Source organism: Tasmannia lanceolata, unplaced genomic scaffold (genome assembly GCF_043159265.1).
Source record: "Tasmannia lanceolata isolate RefF3 unplaced genomic scaffold, GAP_Taslan_0.1 ptg000012l, whole genome shotgun sequence".
Classification (NCBI taxonomy): domain Eukaryota; kingdom Viridiplantae; phylum Streptophyta; class Magnoliopsida; order Canellales; family Winteraceae; genus Tasmannia; species Tasmannia lanceolata.
This window is the reverse complement of record NW_027518689.1, coordinates 38,254,864-38,274,067: the sequence shown is the minus strand read 5'-3', so window position 1 is coordinate 38,274,067 and position 19,204 is coordinate 38,254,864. Positions and strand designations below refer to the sequence as shown.

The 19,204-nt window shown below is 36.3% G+C and overlaps 2 protein-coding genes across 2 annotated transcripts; both read left to right on the top strand.

Moving 5' to 3' along the window:
* The first annotated feature begins 1,841 nt into the window (after nucleotides 1–1,841).
* On the top strand, nucleotides 1,842–12,414 carry LOC143888132 (uncharacterized). Its single transcript, XM_077392453.1, has one exon. It carries the CDS (start codon nucleotides 3,842–3,844, stop codon nucleotides 9,332–9,334), a length of 5,493 nt encoding a protein of 1,830 aa, XP_077248568.1. The 5' UTR covers nucleotides 1,842–3,841; the 3' UTR covers nucleotides 9,335–12,414.
* A 2,907-nt stretch (nucleotides 12,415–15,321) lies between these two features.
* On the top strand, nucleotides 15,322–18,226 carry LOC143887306 (putative (S)-N-methylcoclaurine 3'-hydroxylase isozyme 2). The gene is made up of 2 exons (XM_077391416.1): nucleotides 15,322–16,524; nucleotides 17,391–18,226. The coding sequence occupies exons 1-2, from the start codon at nucleotides 15,622–15,624 to the stop codon at nucleotides 17,991–17,993; spliced, it is 1,506 nt and encodes a 501-aa protein (XP_077247531.1). The 5' UTR covers nucleotides 15,322–15,621; the 3' UTR covers nucleotides 17,994–18,226.
* The last annotated feature ends 978 nt before the right edge of the window (nucleotides 18,227–19,204 follow it).

Genomic DNA, 19,204 nt, shown 5'->3' with positions numbered 1-19,204 from the left:
ACCCTGATTTTTTCTAAGATCAGTTCCTTACAAATTTATAAATTCTTACTTTCAAATTATGAATTTTCTTTTTCCCTTTTACTTCAAAGTTAGTTGATTTGTTAATTTCTAGAACCACATCGAATGCATATCCGTGTCTCCCTACGAATTGTTGTTCTTCATGTTGATTTCCTTTTTAATGTTTTGTTGAAATTTATGTTCTTTAGTGTTTGATCTTTGCCATTGTGACTAATAAAGACTTTTTCACCCCGTGTAGTAACCTGCCATTTGGCACCTCCTAAACAAGCATTCAATAATTCGAGCTAAACCATTGGTAGCTCATGCTTAGGATAACCAAGACTTTAAAGGTTTAAGTGATCCAAGGCTCGAAAGGACACCTTCGCGATATTTATGTTGCTAGGACATGCTTTGGAACACGATACCTTCTTGATATTTATGTTGAGATATTCGATAGCTCATTAGTAAAATTTATCAGTCTGTGGTTAATGTTTTCTTTGTTCAATTTTTTGTTTGGATGCTGGTAGTAATCTTGCAGATGAAACTTGGAAGAAAAGAACATGGAGAACGGATTTTTCTTTTATATGCATTTTAATTTCGAGCTAAACATGATCCATTCTTCCTTTTTCTCTGCTGCTAACTTTGGGATTTTCCAAAACCTTTTTTTACTCCCCAATCCAATGACTAGAAATGTTCAATTAAATTTCATTTAGTATTTTTTTAAGCACTCAATTTCCTTTAGTATCTGAAATATTATTTTTATTTTTGGGTAAAAAATGAATCTTGCTACTCTGTGCTTACTTCTAATTAGTAGTACAGTTTTGTGGATCATCAAGGCTGAATATCATAGGGGAACACCATTCTGATCTGGTTTATAAAGGATTTTTTTTTCATTTCTTTTTCAAACATCTACATAGAAGTTGATATAAAAGGCCTATATTGGGCTTCAGGTACATATGATGTTTTGTTTTGTTCTTTATGGAGGCCCATATGCTATTGTGTTTTTTAGGAATCTTATTTTTGTCGTCTTTTTGCAATAAGAAGTCGTTGCATTTGTAGATAACCATATTGGTATTCAATTTTGTATAATTGTAATTTTTCATTCATGCATTTTCTATTTGATATTTCTAAAAGATAGTTGCTCCTGCCAATCTCTTTGTTGGCATTCGCCTCCAAGTGGAATCATGTCTGCAGGAGATAGAACTGAAATAATCTCAGGGAAGCAGCTGGATTCATTTAACATGGTCATTGTATGATAGTGGATTATTTGATCAGAGTGGTCGATTTCATTCACATAATTTATAGCGAGAGGAAAATTCCTTTCTGTTCTTAATAGAGGAAATTAAATTTATTAATTTAATGTATCTAAGTGTTTCCTTATTGCCAGATATTCAAAATGAGTTTTGTGTTTCAAGATTTTCCTAAGTTGTGCTCTTTAAAGTCTCAAGAAGAGAAACATCGTACTTGAGAAGACAAGTCTTCGCTGGAAGCTTTAGCATAGATCTGTGTATTGGTAGCCAATACTAGAAAACAATTTGCAGTTTCAGCTACTTATATACCATGTCTTTTAATATGGTTATGGTTGTTTGTCCATTTGGCAATCAATGGCGATATCTTTTAGAAGGCTGAAACAATGAATCTATCCTCAGTTTTTGATGACTCAAAGTCGAGCCGTAGCAACTTTATTTTACAATGGTGACTCTGGAATTTCACTACAACCTTTCCAGTTACTAATTTTTATTCTCCCTCATTTTGTGACCAATCTCTTAACCTAAACTGTTATGTAAACAGAGGACTTAATTGAATAAGAAAATTTCTATATACCTATGTTGCTCCTTGATGAGCACATTTATGTGTGAATTGTAGGTAGAAAATAATTATCTTTTTACTTTTAGAGCAGTGCTATTTGATGTGTTTTCCTTGTTTTTGATATTTCAGGGTTATTTCAGATTTTTCAAGGAAAATTGAGCTAAAACAATGAAATTCCAAGGAAATAGCATCAATGGCCAAGAGCATTCTTTTGAGAAATTATATCCCACTAAATGAAGAGCTAGGATCAGCCCATGAAGTAATTATTTGGAAACAACCTATGTATTGCAAGCACATGCAATGTTTCTATGTATTGCAAGCACATGCAATGTTTCCATGTATTGCAAGCACATGCAATGTTTCCATGTATTGCAAGCACATGCAATCCTTGTGGGTCGCACATTTCCAAAACAAATAACATCACCCATGAAGAAATTATTTGGAAACAACCCATGTTCCAACACATGCAATGAAAGAGAGATATGTAGAAAGATTCCATCAAGCCACCTTCCCTTTAAAAAAGAAAAAGAAAAAAAAGAGTTGCTACAAGCACGGTGAAGAGGAATGTTAAAATAGAAAGAATGGAGTTATGCTATTGGAGGAGAGAAGATGGTAACTCAATTATCCAAAGCACATGCAAGGAATATTTTTGGACATTTACTAAATTGGAAAAACCTTACCTCACTCTCATATATACTTATTCTTTCTCATTCCCTTCTAACAACCACACAATTCTCTCTCTCTCTCTCTTTCTCTCTATGCTTTTGCTTGTTCTTAATTTCTACTTTTTTTCTTTGTTCTTTCTTGCTCTCTTTTCAAGCTATTTTTCTTCTCTTTTTCTCATTCGATCCAACCGTCGAGGACATCATCCAAGGCAATCCAAGGCGAGAACAAGGATCCAACTGTTGAAGGAGGAGAAAAAGAATAAGTCTTTCTTGTTTTGTTATTTACTTTTATTTGGAATTTGATATATTAGTGACCTATTTTAAATTGAATAAGAGAGTATTTTTTTTTGTTTATTTGTTTAATGGCAATTTCTCTCTTTATTTTCTATGTTTCTTTCCCCTTCTCAATGAGTAACTAAATTGTTAATCTTAGGGTTAGATGAAGCCTAAAGGGTACATTAAATTTGTTAGATTGTGTGATCTAACGGTCTAGATTCAATTTTGTGAATATAACTTTAATATACAAGGGGTTGTAAATTCGAATTATAGATCATATATGCCATTGATTATCTCTTGTATATGTGATCGTTGATGAGAATTTATAGAGTCTTGTATAGATATTGAAAATTGTTTGTGTACTTGATCAATTACTAATGGGAAATCTCATCCATTGATTGGATTTTTCATTGATCGGATTGATCATCTATACAAGTCAATCTAATTCAAGATTGTGATCAAAGCGAATCTATATATACAAACTAATAAATTTTATCTAACCTATGGTGGATTCTAACCCTAAGACTTTTTATTTTTTTTAGGCAACATTCTAATAGTTTTGCAACTTTGCACCCCAATAGTTCTTTAAGTTTTTTATTAAATTAAATAATTATTGTGTTAGATTAATGACTAAATTAGTGGTTAAAATTCTCAATCAAATCAGTTCTTTAATTTATTTTATTAAAAATAATTTGTAGTTAAATTGCTTGAATAGGGTTCCCTTAGATTAAAGAAGTTGTTTCTATTAATTTGAAAATTGTTAGACTAGTAAATTGGCTTTAATTTAATCATCTAGATTAGATAATCAGTAGATAATTAGTAGTAATATTTGGATAATTGTTCACTTTGCCTAAGTTAAGAGGTTTAATAGCTCTTCCCTGTGATCGACCCGTAGCTACGATTGACCCGTACGCTTGCGGTTTAATTTTGTGCAAACAAGTTTTTGGCGCCGCTGCCGGGGAAGAGTTTTTATTAAATTCTTAACTATTCGAAGTGTTTTAGTTTTAGTAATTATTTGTTTTAGTTTATATTAGATTTAATTATTGCATATTTTTAGTTGCTTCTTTATTTGCCTTCGTGATTTTGATTTTTGCATGAGTACTGGTTGGGTACGAAATTCTGTGAACCGATTAGAAAGAACAATTAGATCAGAAACAGAAATAAAAATTCAACCTATACCTATAGACATGGCAGATGAGGAAACACCTAGAACCCTTAGGGATAGATTCTATCCAGCTAGGACAGCACAACCTTCATGCATACGTTTGCCTGTTGTGCAGGGAAATAATTTTGAACTCAAATCCCAATTCATCACCATGTTACCTCATTTTCATGGGCTACCTTCTGAGGATGCCTATCTATTTCTTAGGGAGTTTGAGGAAGTGTGTGTCCTCATTAAAATGCAGCAACTCTCAGATGATGCGGTAAAGCTTAGATTTATCACTTTTTCACTCAAGGATGGAGCTAAGAAATGGCTCTATGGTCTTCCCACCAATTCTATCACTACTTGGGAAGAATTCACTGTTGCCTTTCTTAAAAAGTTCTTTCCTATGCATAAAACGAATAAACTAAGGAATGACATTCTTCAGTTTAGGCAAAAACCCCATGAGTCTTTTTCCAAGTTCATGGAGAGGTTTAAGGATCTTCTCCAAGAGTGCCCTCATCACGGACTTGACACTTGGCATTTATGCCAAATTATTTATGAGGGTATTGACTATCAAACCAAGCAGTTGTTAGAATCTATGTGCCCAACAGGATTTACATCATATACGGATGAAAACGATGCTTGGAACTTTTTAATTGAATTGGCTGAAAAGACTCGTGAGTGGGAATCAACCCAAGAGAGTGAAAGAGCCATTGGTAAGGGTTTCATTGAGGGTACTGTAGCTAAAGAGGCTCACCTAGATATTCTTATCAAAAGGCTAGAAGCCATAGTGGTTAAAGGACCTTCACAGGTCAATCATGTTAGTCAAACAGTCCCTATGTGTAGTTGGTGTCAGGATCCAAGCCATGTTATGGAAGAGTGCCCCAACCTTTCTCAGCCCAGCAATGGTACTGAGAACGTAAGTGCTATGTTTCAAAATAATCCATTTAGTAACACTTACAACCCGGGTTGGAGGAATCATCCTAATTTCTCGTGGAGTCAACCCAATTACCAAGCCGCACAACCTAGTTTCCAAAATCATGGCCAGTATGGCCCACCAAGGCCAAATCTGCCACCAAATCTTATTAGGCCACCTACCAACCCCCCACCCAACCCAAATCACTTCCAAAATCAGATCCAAAATCACTTTTCAAATCAGATCCAAACCCCCCCAGGTTTCCCAAAACAAGCTGATTCGGCTAGGATCAATTCCTTAGAAAAGAGCGTAGAACTTCTCATGAGTACATTCATGACTAGTCAGCACAACATGGAGAAGCAAATCTCGCAACTTGCTAATGCCTTACATGAGAGGGAGAGAGGAAAAATGCCTTCTCAACCCGTTCCTAACCCTAGGAATGTCAATCCAAACCAACAAGGTCAACCGAGTCAGTTGAATGTAATTCAACAGAACCCACAGGAAGAGCCCTCCAACCAGTGTAATGCCGTCTATGCTTTACGGAGTGGCCGAGAGTATCAGAAGGAGAAGGTCAGATCGGAAAGGGAGGGAAAGGTTATGGTCAGATCCGAACCATCTAAGGACTCCAAAGATTCATCTGTAGAAGTTAGAGATCAGCCCCCTGTTACAGAATCACTTGAGGAGCCTGACAGTGTCGCAGAGGAGCAGCCAGCTCCACAACCAGAGAGACAGTTTATACCTAAAGCTCCTTATCCTAAGAGGCTTCAAAATAATAAAAAGGTTGCTGCCATAGACAAGATTTTAGATGTTTTTAAGCAAGTGCAAGTGAATATCCCATTATTAGATGCTATTTCCCAAGTCCCTGCTTATGCCAAGGTGCTTAAGGACTTGTGCACTCAAAAGCGCACAACGAACGTACCTAAGAAAGCTTTCTTGGCCGCCAATGTTAGTTCCATCTTATCTCAGCAAATGGTGGCCAAGTATAAGGACCCGGGATGTCCCACAATAGCTTGCACCATTGGCAACACAAGAATTGACCATGCCCTACTTGATTTGGGAGCAAGTGTAAATCTTTTGCCATTCACTGTCTACCAGCAATTAGGACTAGGAGAACTCAAACCAACCACTGTCACTCTTCAGTTGGCAGATAGATCAGTCAAAACTCCTAAAGGGATGGTGGAGGATGTCTTAGTTAAGGTGGGTGAATTTCTGTTTCCTGTGGACTTCATAATTTTAGATACCCAACCTGTTGCACATGTTAAAGATCAAATCCCAATCATTTTAGGTAGGCCATTCCTTGCTACTAGTAATGCATTAATAAATTGTAGAAATGGCCTCATGAAACTCTCATTTGGTAACACATCAGTAGATTTCAATATTTTTAGATTAGGAAAGCATCCTAGTTTGCATGAAGAAGTTAATCTATTGCATTCATTCCCAGATGAGATAGAAACTGAGTTTGATATTGATTTTGCTGCAGATTTTCAAGAATGCTTAGAGCAGTTGGGAGATCCGGGAGGCGACTTCTTCTCTGAGGCTTTCAGCCTACAACACATAATGGAGCCCATGGGACCCCTTTCTAAATCCCTTCCCAAGCCATCCATAGAAGAGCCCCCACAGCTAGATTTGAAGCCTTTGCCTTCAAATCTCAGGTATGCTTTCTTAGGCAATAATGAAACTCTTCCTGTTATTATTTCTTCTGATTTAACTTCTAGTCAAGAGGATGAGTTACTTAATTTGTTAAAGGAAAATAAGGACGCCATAGCTTGGACCGTGGCTGACATCAAAGGAATTAGCCCTTCAATTTGCCAACATCATATACATTTGATTGAGGGCTCCAAACCTTCAAGGGAATCCCAAAGAAGGGCTAATCCTGTGATGAAGGAAGCCATTCAAAAAGAAATTTTAAAGTGTCTTGATAATGGGATTATTTATCCCATTTCAGATAGTCAGTGGGTCAGTCCAGTCCAAGTGGTGCCTAAGAAGTCGGGAGTTACCGTTATACAATCCGCCACCAATGAACTTATACCTGCTCGTATTCAAACGGGGTGGCGGGTTTGTATTGACTACCGAAAGCTTAATGCCGTTACTTGGAAAGACCATTTCCCTTTGCCTTTTATTGATCAGATGTTAGAGAGACTAGCAGGACATGATTACTATTGTTTCTTAGATGGATATTCTGGTTATAATCAAATCCCTATAGCCCCTGAGGACCAAGAAAAGACTACTTTTACATGCCCTTTTGGAACTTTTGCTTACAGACGCATGCCCTTTGGGTTATGCAATGCACCTGCCACGTTCCAAAGGTGTATGATGAGTATCTTCTCGGACATGGTGGAGATATTTCTCGAAGTCTTCATAGATGATTTTTCCATTCATGGCTCCACCTATGATGAGTGCCTTCACCAATTAAAGCTGGTATTGGAAAGAAGTAGAGAAAAGAACTTAGTTCTTAATTGGGAAAAGTGTCACTTTATGGTGAAGGAGGGCATAGTCTTAGGCCATGTAGTTTCAAAAGAGGGTTTAAAGGTAGATAAAGCCAAGGTGGACCTTATTTCCCATCTACCATCACCCAAAAATGTGAAGGACATCCGATCATTTTTGGGCCATGCTGGCTTTTATAGGAGATTCATAAAAGACTTCAGTAAAATAGCTAGGCCTCTGACTAACTTGCTTGCAAAGGATGAAAAATTTGATTTTTCCAATGAGTGCGTAGAGTCTTTTGAGCATTTAAAGAAGGAGCTAACCACGGCTCCTATCATTCAAGCACCAATATGGACTGAGCCCTTTGAAGTCATGTGTGATGCTTCTGACTTTGCCATTGGGGCTGTTTTGGGTCAAAGAATTAATAACTTATCCCATGTTATTCATTATGCTAGTAGGACCCTCAATGATGCGCAACTCAACTATACTACCACTGAAAAAGAATTCCTAGCAGTTGTGTTTGCTCTTGAGAAGTTTCGGTCCTACTTGATTGGCTCACATGTGATTGTTTATACAGATCATTCCGCCATCAAATATCTTGTGGCTAAGAAAGATGCCAAAGCTCGCCTCATTAGGTGGGTTTTGCTTCTTCAAGAATTTGACTTAGAGATTAGGAACAAGAAAGGTACAGAAAATTTGGTTGCAGACCACTTGTCCCGTCTCTCCAATGCAAAGGATGACGAATGTCCCATTAATGAGAGTTTTCCAGATGAGCAATTATTGGCCATTTCTAGTGAGCCTTGGTATGCAGATATAGTAAATTACTTGGTCACGGGTGCGACCCCAGATCATTGGTCCACCCAAGACAAGTATAGGTTTCACTCACAGGTCAAATATTTTTTCTGGGAAGACCCTTATCTATTCAAGACATGTTCGGATCAGATTGTCCGACGTTGTGTTCCAGATCATGAGCACCATTCTATTTTATCTTTTTGCCATGATCAGGCTTGTGGAGGACATTTTGGGCCAACGAAAACCGCAGCCAAAGTTCTTCAGTGTGGTTTCTATTGGCCGACCTTGTTTAGGGATTCATTTGAGTATTGCAAGGCTTGCAACGCCTGTCAGACTTTAGGTCGTGTCACCAAGAGGAATATGATGCCCCTCAACCCCATTTTAGTAGTTGAGATTTTTGATGTGTGGGGTATAGACTTCATGGGTCCTTTTCCCAACTCTTTTGGGAATTTGTTCATCTTATTGGCCGTAGATTACGTTTCAAAATGGATTGAGGCCATAGCTTGTAAAGCCAATGACCACAAGGTTGTGGTCAAATTTCTCAAAGAAAACATTTTTTCCCGCTTTGGTACACCACGTGCTATCATCAGTGATAGGGGTAAACATTTTTGCAATAGACCTTTCGAGGCCCTTATGAAGAAATATGGGATCACCCATAAATTAGCTACCCCTTATCACCCCCAGACTAGTGGCCAAGTGGAAGTGTCCAATAGGCAAATTAAGCAAATTTTAGAGAAGACTGTCAACCCCAATCGCAAGGATTGGTCCCTTAGGCTAGTGGATGCCTTATGGGCTCATAGAACCGCATTTAAGACTGACCTTGGCCAGTCTCCTTATCGCCTTGTGTATGGGAAGGCATGTCATCTTCCTGTTGAATTAGAACACAAAGCCTTTTGGGCAATTAAACATTTGAATTTTGATTTGTCTAAAGCAGGAACTCTTAGAAAACTTCAACTTGTGGAATTAGAGGAATTACGTAATGATGCCTATGAGAATGCAAGAATTTACAAGGCGAAGACAAAGGCTTTTCATGATAAGCATATTTTGAGAAAATCTTTCAAGGAAGGTGAAAAAGTGCTTATCTACAATTCCAGATTGCATATCTTTCCAGGTAAGTTAAGGTCTCGATGGGATGGACCATACATTGTGCATAAAGTTTTCTCCCATGGTGCGGTCGATGTTCTAAATCCAAGAAATGGTGAGATTTTTAAAGTTAATGGACAAAGATTAAAGCCATTTATTGAGTTGTCAAAGCCGGATATGGAAGAGGTCATGGATCTCCATGAACCTTCCTATTTGAATCATGCCTAAACAAATACGGTACGCACCCTCCTTTCTATTTTTAGTCTTCATATTTTTCTTTCTATTTTTAATGCCTTGAGGACAATGCATAAATCAAGTATGGGGGGTAGCTTTTGGAAACTTTCTTTTCTAATCTTTTCTATAGTTAAAGTTAGAAATTTTCTTTTCCTTTTGCTTTTGGCAATTTTTCGCAAATTAGAAAGAACTTGGTATTCTTAGAAAGAAAGTTGTTTTCCTATTTTAAGAAAGAAAGTTAGTGGATATTTTAATTTTGGAATTTGAAAAATTAGAAATAATACTTTCCTTTCTTAGTTTTGTTTTCTTTTGGAATCTTTCTTTTAAAAGGATTTGAATAAGAAATAGAAATAGAAACTTGCTTTTTATATGGTATGGATAAAAAGGAAAGAAAGGTTGAAAGAAAAGAAAGAATGAATGATTTTTTTTGAAAGTTTGCTTCTTGATTATAGTTTTGATTTGTAGCCTCTTTGACTTGAGCTATTAAGTCTGAAGGGTTTTTATGCCCAGTTCCTTAAAGCCAACTGGCTTGAGAGCAACTGACTGAAAACTCCATACATGGGTCAATTAGAAAGCCTAATAAATCAAAGCATTGCACATAATCAAAGGTAAAGTTTGAACTCATATGCATCAATGTCTATGACACATGCAAATCAAAGATTAGTCGGACACTGCTTAGTAGCCTGGGTGTCTGGTGCATGCCCTGCATGTCATTCACGCCAAAAGCAGTAGAGGATTACAAAAGTGAGTTCTAATCTTAGAAAGTACGGAAAAAGTGGAAAGTATGGTGGACCATATAAATTTGCAAATTTTTCTATTAAGTTTCAAAATCAAATTTCTTTTATGGTACGATTACATTAGAGGCAAGTTTAAGGGGGAAAAGTATGACAAATTCAAAAGAGGATTCCTTGATTAAAATATTTTTCTAATTTTTTTTTCAACTTGGGATAGGATGCAAAGTTTAAGTATGGGGGTATTCTTGTTCTTCTATTTTGAGCATTGTATCAAAGAAACAGGATTAGAAATTTTTAACTTTATTCTATAGTGAGATTTCGAAAGAAAAGTTTGTTTTTAGAATTTTGTGTGTATATTCACTGCAAACACTCACGAGACAAAACTCGTCCACTAGGGTAACCTAAGGGTTTAAAGGCTTGTTGCACGTGCTAAGTGCAATCGTGATTCCTACGAAAGTGAATTAGGATTTTATTTTGTTCCTATTTTTCTTTATTTTCTTCTTATTTGCTTGAGGACAAGCAAAGCTCAAGTATGGGGGAATCTGATGAGCACATTTATGTGTGAATTGTAGGTAGAAAATAATTATCTTTTTACTTTTAGAGCAGTGCTATTTGATGTGTTTTCCTTGTTTTTGATATTTCAGGGTTATTTCAGATTTTTCAAGGAAAATTGAGCTAAAACAATGAAATTCCAAGGAAATAGCATCAATGGCCAAGAGCATTCTTTTGAGAAATTATATCCCACTAAATGAAGAGCTAGGATCAGCCCATGAAGTAATTATTTGGAAACAACCTATGTATTGCAAGCACATGCAATGTTTCTATGTATTGCAAGCACATGCAATGTTTCCATGTATTGCAAGCACATGCAATGTTTCCATGTATTGCAAGCACATGCAATCCTTGTGGGTCGCACATTTCCAAAACAAATAACATCACCCATGAAGAAATTATTTGGAAACAACCCATGTTCCAACACATGCAATGAAAGAGAGATATGTAGAAAGATTCCATCAAGCCACCTTCCCTTTAAAAAAGAAAAAGAAAAAAAGAGTTGCTACAAGCACGGTGAAGAGGAATGTTAAAATAGAAAGAATGGAGTTATGCTATTGGAGGAGAGAAGATGGTAACTCAATTATCCAAAGCACATGCAAGGAATATTTTTGGACATTTACTAAATTGGAAAAACCTTACCTCACTCTCATATATACTTATTCTTTCTCATTCCCTTCTAACAACCACACAATTCTCTCTCTCTCTCTCTTTCTCTCTATGCTTTTGCTTGTTCTTAATTTCTACTTTTTTTCTTTGTTCTTTCTTGCTCTCTTTTCAAGCTATTTTTCTTCTCTTTTTCTCATTCGATCCAACCGTCGAGGACATCATCCAAGGCAATCCAAGGCGAGAACAAGGATCCAACTGTTGAAGGAGGAGAAAAAGAATAAGTCTTTCTTGTTTTGTTATTTACTTTTATTTGGAATTTGATATATTAGTGACCTATTTTAAATTGAATAAGAGAGTATTTTTTTTTGTTTATTTGTTTAATGGCAATTTCTCTCTTTATTTTCTATGTTTCTTTCCCCTTCTCAATGAGTAACTAAATTGTTAATCTTAGGGTTAGATGAAGCCTAAAGGGTACATTAAATTTGTTAGATTGTGTGATCTAACGGTCTAGATTCAATTTTGTGAATATAACTTTAATATACAAGGGGTTGTAAATTCGAATTATAGATCATATATGCCATTGATTATCTCTTGTATATGTGATCGTTGATGAGAATTTATAGAGTCTTGTATAGATATTGAAAATTGTTTGTGTACTTGATCAATTACTAATGGGAAATCTCATCCATTGATTGGATTTTTCATTGATCGGATTGATCATCTATACAAGTCAATCTAATTCAAGATTGTGATCAAAGCGAATCTATATATACAAACTAATAAATTTTATCTAACCTATGGTGGATTCTAACCCTAAGACTTTTTATTTTTTTTAGGCAACATTCTAATAGTTTTGCAACTTTGCACCCCAATAGTTCTTTAAGTTTTTTATTAAATTAAATAATTATTGTGTTAGATTAATGACTAAATTAGTGGTTAAAATTCTCAATCAAATCAGTTCTTTAATTTATTTTATTAAAAATAATTTGTAGTTAAATTGCTTGAATAGGGTTCCCTTAGATTAAAGAAGTTGTTTCTATTAATTTGAAAATTGTTAGACTAGTAAATTGGCTTTAATTTAATCATCTAGATTAGATAATCAGTAGATAATTAGTAGTAATATTTGGATAATTGTTCACTTTGCCTAAGTTAAGAGGTTTAATAGCTCTTCCCTGTGATCGACCCGTAGCTACGATTGACCCGTACGCTTGCGGTTTAATTTTGTGCAAACACTCCTCTATTAAGTTCTTCATATTACATGACTCTTCTTCGGGTCCTTTTCCATCTTTTTCTAATGTTTTATGACCTATTGGATCCTTTCTTTCAACATAAATCTGCTCCACTCCTACTTTTAATTATGCTTGATATAGAAGCATTCGAATGTGGTAATTATAGTTCATCTAAATACTTAATGTTTCTTTGATAAACTATCAGTAGATTTTTCAATTTCTCTTTATCACCGCACAATCGATAATGGGGATTTTCTGTTTTTCTTCTTCTCATACAATTACATCCTCATTTGTTTTAAATCATCACTTTCACCAGCATGTCTAGCCTCTTTTTTACAAATTGAATTCATTTTTTAAAACGTTTTTAGCGCATCTTATGAGTAATTTACTTTTCCATTTATATCTTCCATGAATGTTTATTCTTTATTTTCTTTTCTTTTTTAAAAATACTCTTTTAAAAAAAAAAAAAAGGGTTCAATGTTTTTTTAGTTTTGTTGTACCTGCAGGGCTCAAAGTCCAAGTGACTAATTGCAGTCTCCTGAGACCAATCAAATCCTTGAAATTTGAGGGGGACATTTTGTCCCTGTTGGTCTAAGATTATGATAACCGATTGTGAGTGTCAAACCTATTATTCGATTCAAAATTACGTTTAAATTTTAGTTCAATAATCGGGTTGGCACTTGCAATCAGTTTTCCTAATCTTAAACAAATAGCTTCTTAGTAATGAGCCAATTTGATACAGGACTACTGTGAAATTCAAACTTTTAAAGTGAATATAACGATGAAATCTCAAAGTTGAAGCTAAATCGGAATAATGATGGAGACACCAAAGTATCCCCAATTTTTGGCAAACAAACTCTATTTCCATGTGAGGAGGAAGAGATAGCATTCACAAAAGTGAATTTCTCGAATGATGTGTCTTTTTACATACTAATTTGAGAATATAGTTTTTCTTTTTAGTTGTTGATATTTATTCAATTTGTTGGTATAAAACCAATGTTGGAAGTAGCCTTCTAAATCAGATATTCTAACTCTAGATGTTTTATAGGTTATAGCTTCTCAATTTTCTGGTTCATGGTTCAGTTACTTTCAGAGCCTGTGTTTCTTTGTTTGGAAGCCTGTGTTCTTTTCTTTCTTTTTTTAAATGTATAATATTTCTCTTCTTATGTGATTGTCTACAGTTACTCCTTTCCACACATAATTCTCTTCTTCTGTTGCCTCCTTAATATGGTGTATGGTGATACTTATACATATATGCTTCCAGATTATATCTAATTTCTTGCTTCTTCTTTTTTATTGTTGAAGGGAGTGATTTTGAATATTGAGCCATGATTTCAAAGGTTATTGGCTCATCATATTTCTGGTTGTCTTTCTTCTGTTTATATACATCTAAATAAGTTTAGACCTCAGAGATCATTTGTATGTGAAATCCACTATTTAAAGCCTCACATAAAACAGTTTTTCCCTCTACATTTAAAATGTATTACTTTTTAGACTTATCCATACCACTTATTGAAGATTTGAATAGTCCAAACTTCACATGTGAAAGTTCCCCCCCTCCCCCCTGAAATGGCTTGATTTCTTATTTGGATGAATTTTAGGCTACGTTGACATTGGAATAGGCCCTATTAGTGATCTACTTTTGCACAATGTATTGGCTATTGGTAATGGCATCATATTGTTGATAGTATAACTCTGTCTCTTATTAAACTTTATTTGTTATTGTTCATCACATTGTTGATATTATAAGTCGGTCTCTTATTAAACTTTATTTCTTATTGTGTACTGACTCAACAACTAACTATATCTATGGGTTATAATTACAATGTCTTAAATAATCTTTTGTTGTCTTTGTCATGGACAAGACTGTCTTTGGCTGGTCTTGCTCATGATGCTTCTTAATTTGAACTTCATCGATCTTAGTGTTGATTTTAATTACTTCAATTGGCTTATGCATTGGTTGGGTTTCCTTTTACTTGAAATCGATACTGTGTTGACTTATATTTATCAAAAACAAAATACATGTTGATGCATCTTACTCCTTTTAGTCTTTTATTTTTCCATGGTTTGTATCTTATGATATGCTTTCTATGAGAATTCGGACGAAGTTCTGGGAATTTCAGGCTGTCTTGGCTCATATTTATCCAAATGTAAATAGGTTGTGCTGAAAAAATCATTTCCATAGGATGATCCTAGCCCTTCGATCGATATAGGTTTCCATAATATGATGTTTCGAAAAGACCTTGAGGTCACTAACATAGTTCAAGAGGTGGGACAAGGAAAAGATGGAAAAAGATCAACTGGGTTGTTCTCAAATATCTGAGTTACCTGCTTGAATTCCAAGAATTTTCTAGAAAAGTTTTGGAAAGAAAAAAAAAATTTATTAGGAAAACATTTTCCATCAGAAAGGTCTTCCTTGCAATCAAGAGGGTATTTGTGGAACGTTGGAAGGGCATATTTGCGGTGAAGTCGGTCACCTAAGGGGCTATTTGGCCTTATGTCTCAACGTGGGACTCACTAATATATACCTCATTACTTTGTATATATCTTAGGTTAGTTTATGGACTTTGGCCATAGTCTTAGCCACATTAGATCATTGTTTAGTATACATTTAGGCTTCACTATTTATCCAGTCATTATGCCTCTATATAGGACCCACTACTATATAACTCATTAGAATATGGGAAATGGCATATTCACTCTCCTTTCTTCCCTGGGACAACCCCCTCTAGTGTATTTATGACTTATGAGTACCCTTTTACAATGCCCAAAGAAGACAAACGGGCGAACATATGATTTACCTTAGAATATATGTGGGTTCCACTGACCATAGCAGCTCTCTAGAACGTTCATTTCCCTTTGTAACAAACAAGGATCCAACTAGAAGAATACTTTTTGAGTAAGAAAAATTCTTATTTTCATACATTGAACAAGACTCTCCAGCCTCTCTGTCGCCTGCCTCCGTCAAGTCAATCTCTTTATTAACAAACAATATGTGGAACGGACCTTTTCTTTAACTTCTTACGACTTATTTGAATAGTAGGCATCCACGTTAGGTGACTACTCCTCCATCTCCTCTATTTATACTTCAATTGCTAATCATCTTTCGCACTGCAAATTAAGCTCCTCTCTCTAGGAATTACTCATAATTGCAGTAATGGCTATAGCCACAGATAACCAAATTGTCCTTCCCCTCCTTCCCCTCCTTATCCTACTACCCATTCTCCTCTTCGTCTTCAACCACATTCGAAAAACAACTACATCAAAATCCCCTCTCCCACCTGGCCCAACTCCATGGCCCATTATAGGAAACCTTCTTGACATGGGAAAGAAGCCACATATTGCACTAGCCCGCTTAACCGAAACCTATGGGGCCGCGCCGCTTATATCACTAAGGCTCGGCTCGCCACTCTTAGTAGTGGGCTCCACTGCGGCTGCAGCCACTCAAATTCTAAAAACCCACGACCGCCTACTCTCGGCCCGACATGTCCCAAACATAACCACCATCAAAAGGCCAGACCCTTATGACTGGTCTATAATTTGGGCCCCGGAGTGCACCGATCAGTGGAAACAACTCCGCACCATTTGCCGGTCCGAGTTGTTCTCAACTAAATCCATCAACGGGCAAGCACCGGTGAGAGAGAAGAAGGTGATGGAGATGGTGAATTTTTTGGTTGGGAAGGAGGGTAAAGTAGTGAAGTTGGATGAAGTGGTGTTTGGTACTGTTTTTAATATGTTGGGTAACATATATGTGTCTAAGGATTTTATTGAATTGGAGGATGGTGTAGTGGCTGGAGAAATGAAAGAACTTTTCTCTCAGATGGGGGATATGACTACTGTTCCAAATATAGCTGACTTTTATCCTATGTTCGCTCGGTTTGATCTCCAAGGCCTAAAGAAGAAGGCTTGGGATTTTACTGATAGGGCAAGTTCTATATGGGAGGTTTCTATTCAGCAAAGGAGAGATGGTAAGGATGGTGATGTTTCAAGGCGACGAGATTTCTTGGATGTTCTGATCGAGAAAGAATTTACCAACAATCAGATTAACAACTTGCTTATGGTATGGGAACTCTCTCTCTCTCTCTCTCTCTCTCTCTCTCTCTCTCTCTCTCTCTCTCTCTCTCTCATTGGACCCCACTACGAATCTCTCCTTCCATACCATCCTAAACCTACCATTTTTTTTAAATGAAAAAAAAAACGGTTATATTCATTAATTCACAATGAAACCTCTACAAATTAAAGCCATTACGTTCTTCTTCTTTTTTTGAGAAAGAATTTTGGTCTATGACTTGTTCACGACAAGGCCCAGTAGATAACTGGTTTGGATCATTCAACAAATGGTCTCTACTTGGACTTTGGTGGTGTAATGTGAGAGCCCACATTTCAAACAAAAGACTCTCTTGCCCATAATTATTAGGAAACTATTTTTGGGTCATCGACTTTTTTTGACCATTTTCTTTAAAGAAATGTATTTCCAAACTTCTCTAAACCCAATTTCTAATTTCTAGAAACTTATTTCCTTTTAAAAAAAAAAAAACTGATTTCCCATATAGCTTTGAATTTTTCAGTAGGTTGAGAGTAAGGGACATAGAAATAGAAAATAATAATACAAGTAAAACTTCCATTAATTACTCAAATTTGCTATGTATAAACTTATGCTTCCCTTTAAAAAAAATATGACTTGACTGAGGTCTTCCCCTTTGAATCCTAACACAAAGCTTTATTTAAACATTTATGACATGTTATTTCAACACCCACATCGATGGGCCTACATGCTGATACTGGCATGCCACGGTATTAAGAAGTCTCATTGTGAAAGAGCTCTAGAAGGGGAGAAAAGATATTTCCACCTCATTTTTTGTTCATTACACCCCTGATCACGCAGACTACAAAAGGTGTTCTTAACAGTTTCTCTTACATGGACAGGAGCTTTTCACAGCGGGCGTTGACACCAGTGTAACGACTATTGAATGGGGAATGGCAGAGCTCATCAAACACCCAGAAGCTATGAACAAAGTTATCGAAGAACTCAAAAGAGAGATCAAAGAGAATGTGGTGGAGTCTGATCTCCCTAACCTTCCATATCTACATGCTTGTGTAAAGGAGACCTTGAGATTACACCCTCCTGTCCCTCTTCTCCTTCCTCACCGAGCTCTCGAGGACTGCGAGATGATGAACTATAGAGTCCCCAAAGACTCTTTAGTTCAAGTGAACGCATGGGCAATTGGAAGAGACCCCGCAAGCTGGAAAGACCCCCTGAACTTCAAGCCAGAGCGTTTTCTCGACCCAAATTTGGATTACAAAGGGAATGATTTTGGGTTCATACCTTTTGGTGCTGGAAGAAGAATTTGCCCTGGACTACCCATGGCTACTAGGCAAATTCGTTTGATTATGGCTTGTATGATCTACTACTTTGATTGGTCTCTTCCTTGTGACATGAACCCTAACCAGCTAGACATGAATGAGAAGTTTGGCATCACTCTACAGAAGGAACAGACTCTCCTTCTCATCCCCAAATGCAAAAAATAATATGTTTATCTTGCATTGTAAATGTAAAAGTAGAGTGGAAGTGTATTTGAGATGGGTCCTAATAATATCTTTAGTACCTAGGAGGGGTTAGACTAGTAATAAGCTGTCCCTTGGATTTCATTTGGGAAAGCATTTGTTGTCCTGAAATAGCGCTGAAATCCCATTATCTTTGTATGTTCTCCAATAATTTACTTGTATTGAGTTACTTTTTATGAAATGAAATGATATCCAGACTCCAGCTTTTTTATAATGGAACTCCTCTCTTCATCTTATATTTTCTAAATAGAAATGATATCCGGACTTCCTCCATCTATCCAGACTCCAGCTTTTGCATTTTATCCATCCGCTCACCCACCTTGTTTGAATCTGATATAGCAATTGAACCCACTTTATTTCCAACCATCTAAACTTCCCAAATGGAGGGATTCCATTGCTGACGAGTTCGACCCCCTTGATCGCAATAGGACATGGACGCTTGTCCATGTTGCTTTTTTGTCCTTAGACCTTTCATACCCGAATATTCATTATTGTTTTTTGTAGTTATGCCCCGTATTTGAGCCCAAATAGTATGTGACCCATTACTATGTATGGGCTCAAGAAATTTTTGGCTATTTGGGTCCTCTATTGTAGCCCAGACAAGTGATTAGTATATATGTGGAGTCCATTAAGTCTCGGGCCATTAGCCTCTCTGAGTAAGCTGTAAGCCTCACTGGTATAAAAATAAATACTACGTGCTATTTCAAAAAAAAAAAAAATACTACGTATGTGTGGGTCCATGTGGGACTCACTAATGTTTAACTCACTAGTTCGTATATAGCCCATGTGACTTTTTGGACTTTGGCCTTCCATTTTAGCCCCATTAGATCATTCATGAGTTCACATTTAGGGGCCATTTAAATACGCAGATTTTAGGATTATGGATTTCCTCAAAATCCTGTATGGGACACAAGAGAAGAAGGAGACCATCCGTTTCGCTTGTCTTTAGAATTCTGGATTTTAAGTCAAAAATCCAGGTTTTAGAAATATATCTGAGATTTTTAATACCTGGAAACATGGGATGATCTCTACTCTCTTGCTGATGGAAAGAAGGCGAGAAATGAGAAAACAAAGGCCGGTCTCCTTCTTCTCTGGTCTCTTAAAGAAATCCAAGATCTATGTATCCAAACGGCCACTTAGGGTTCACTATTTGTCTGTCATTAGGCTTTTATATA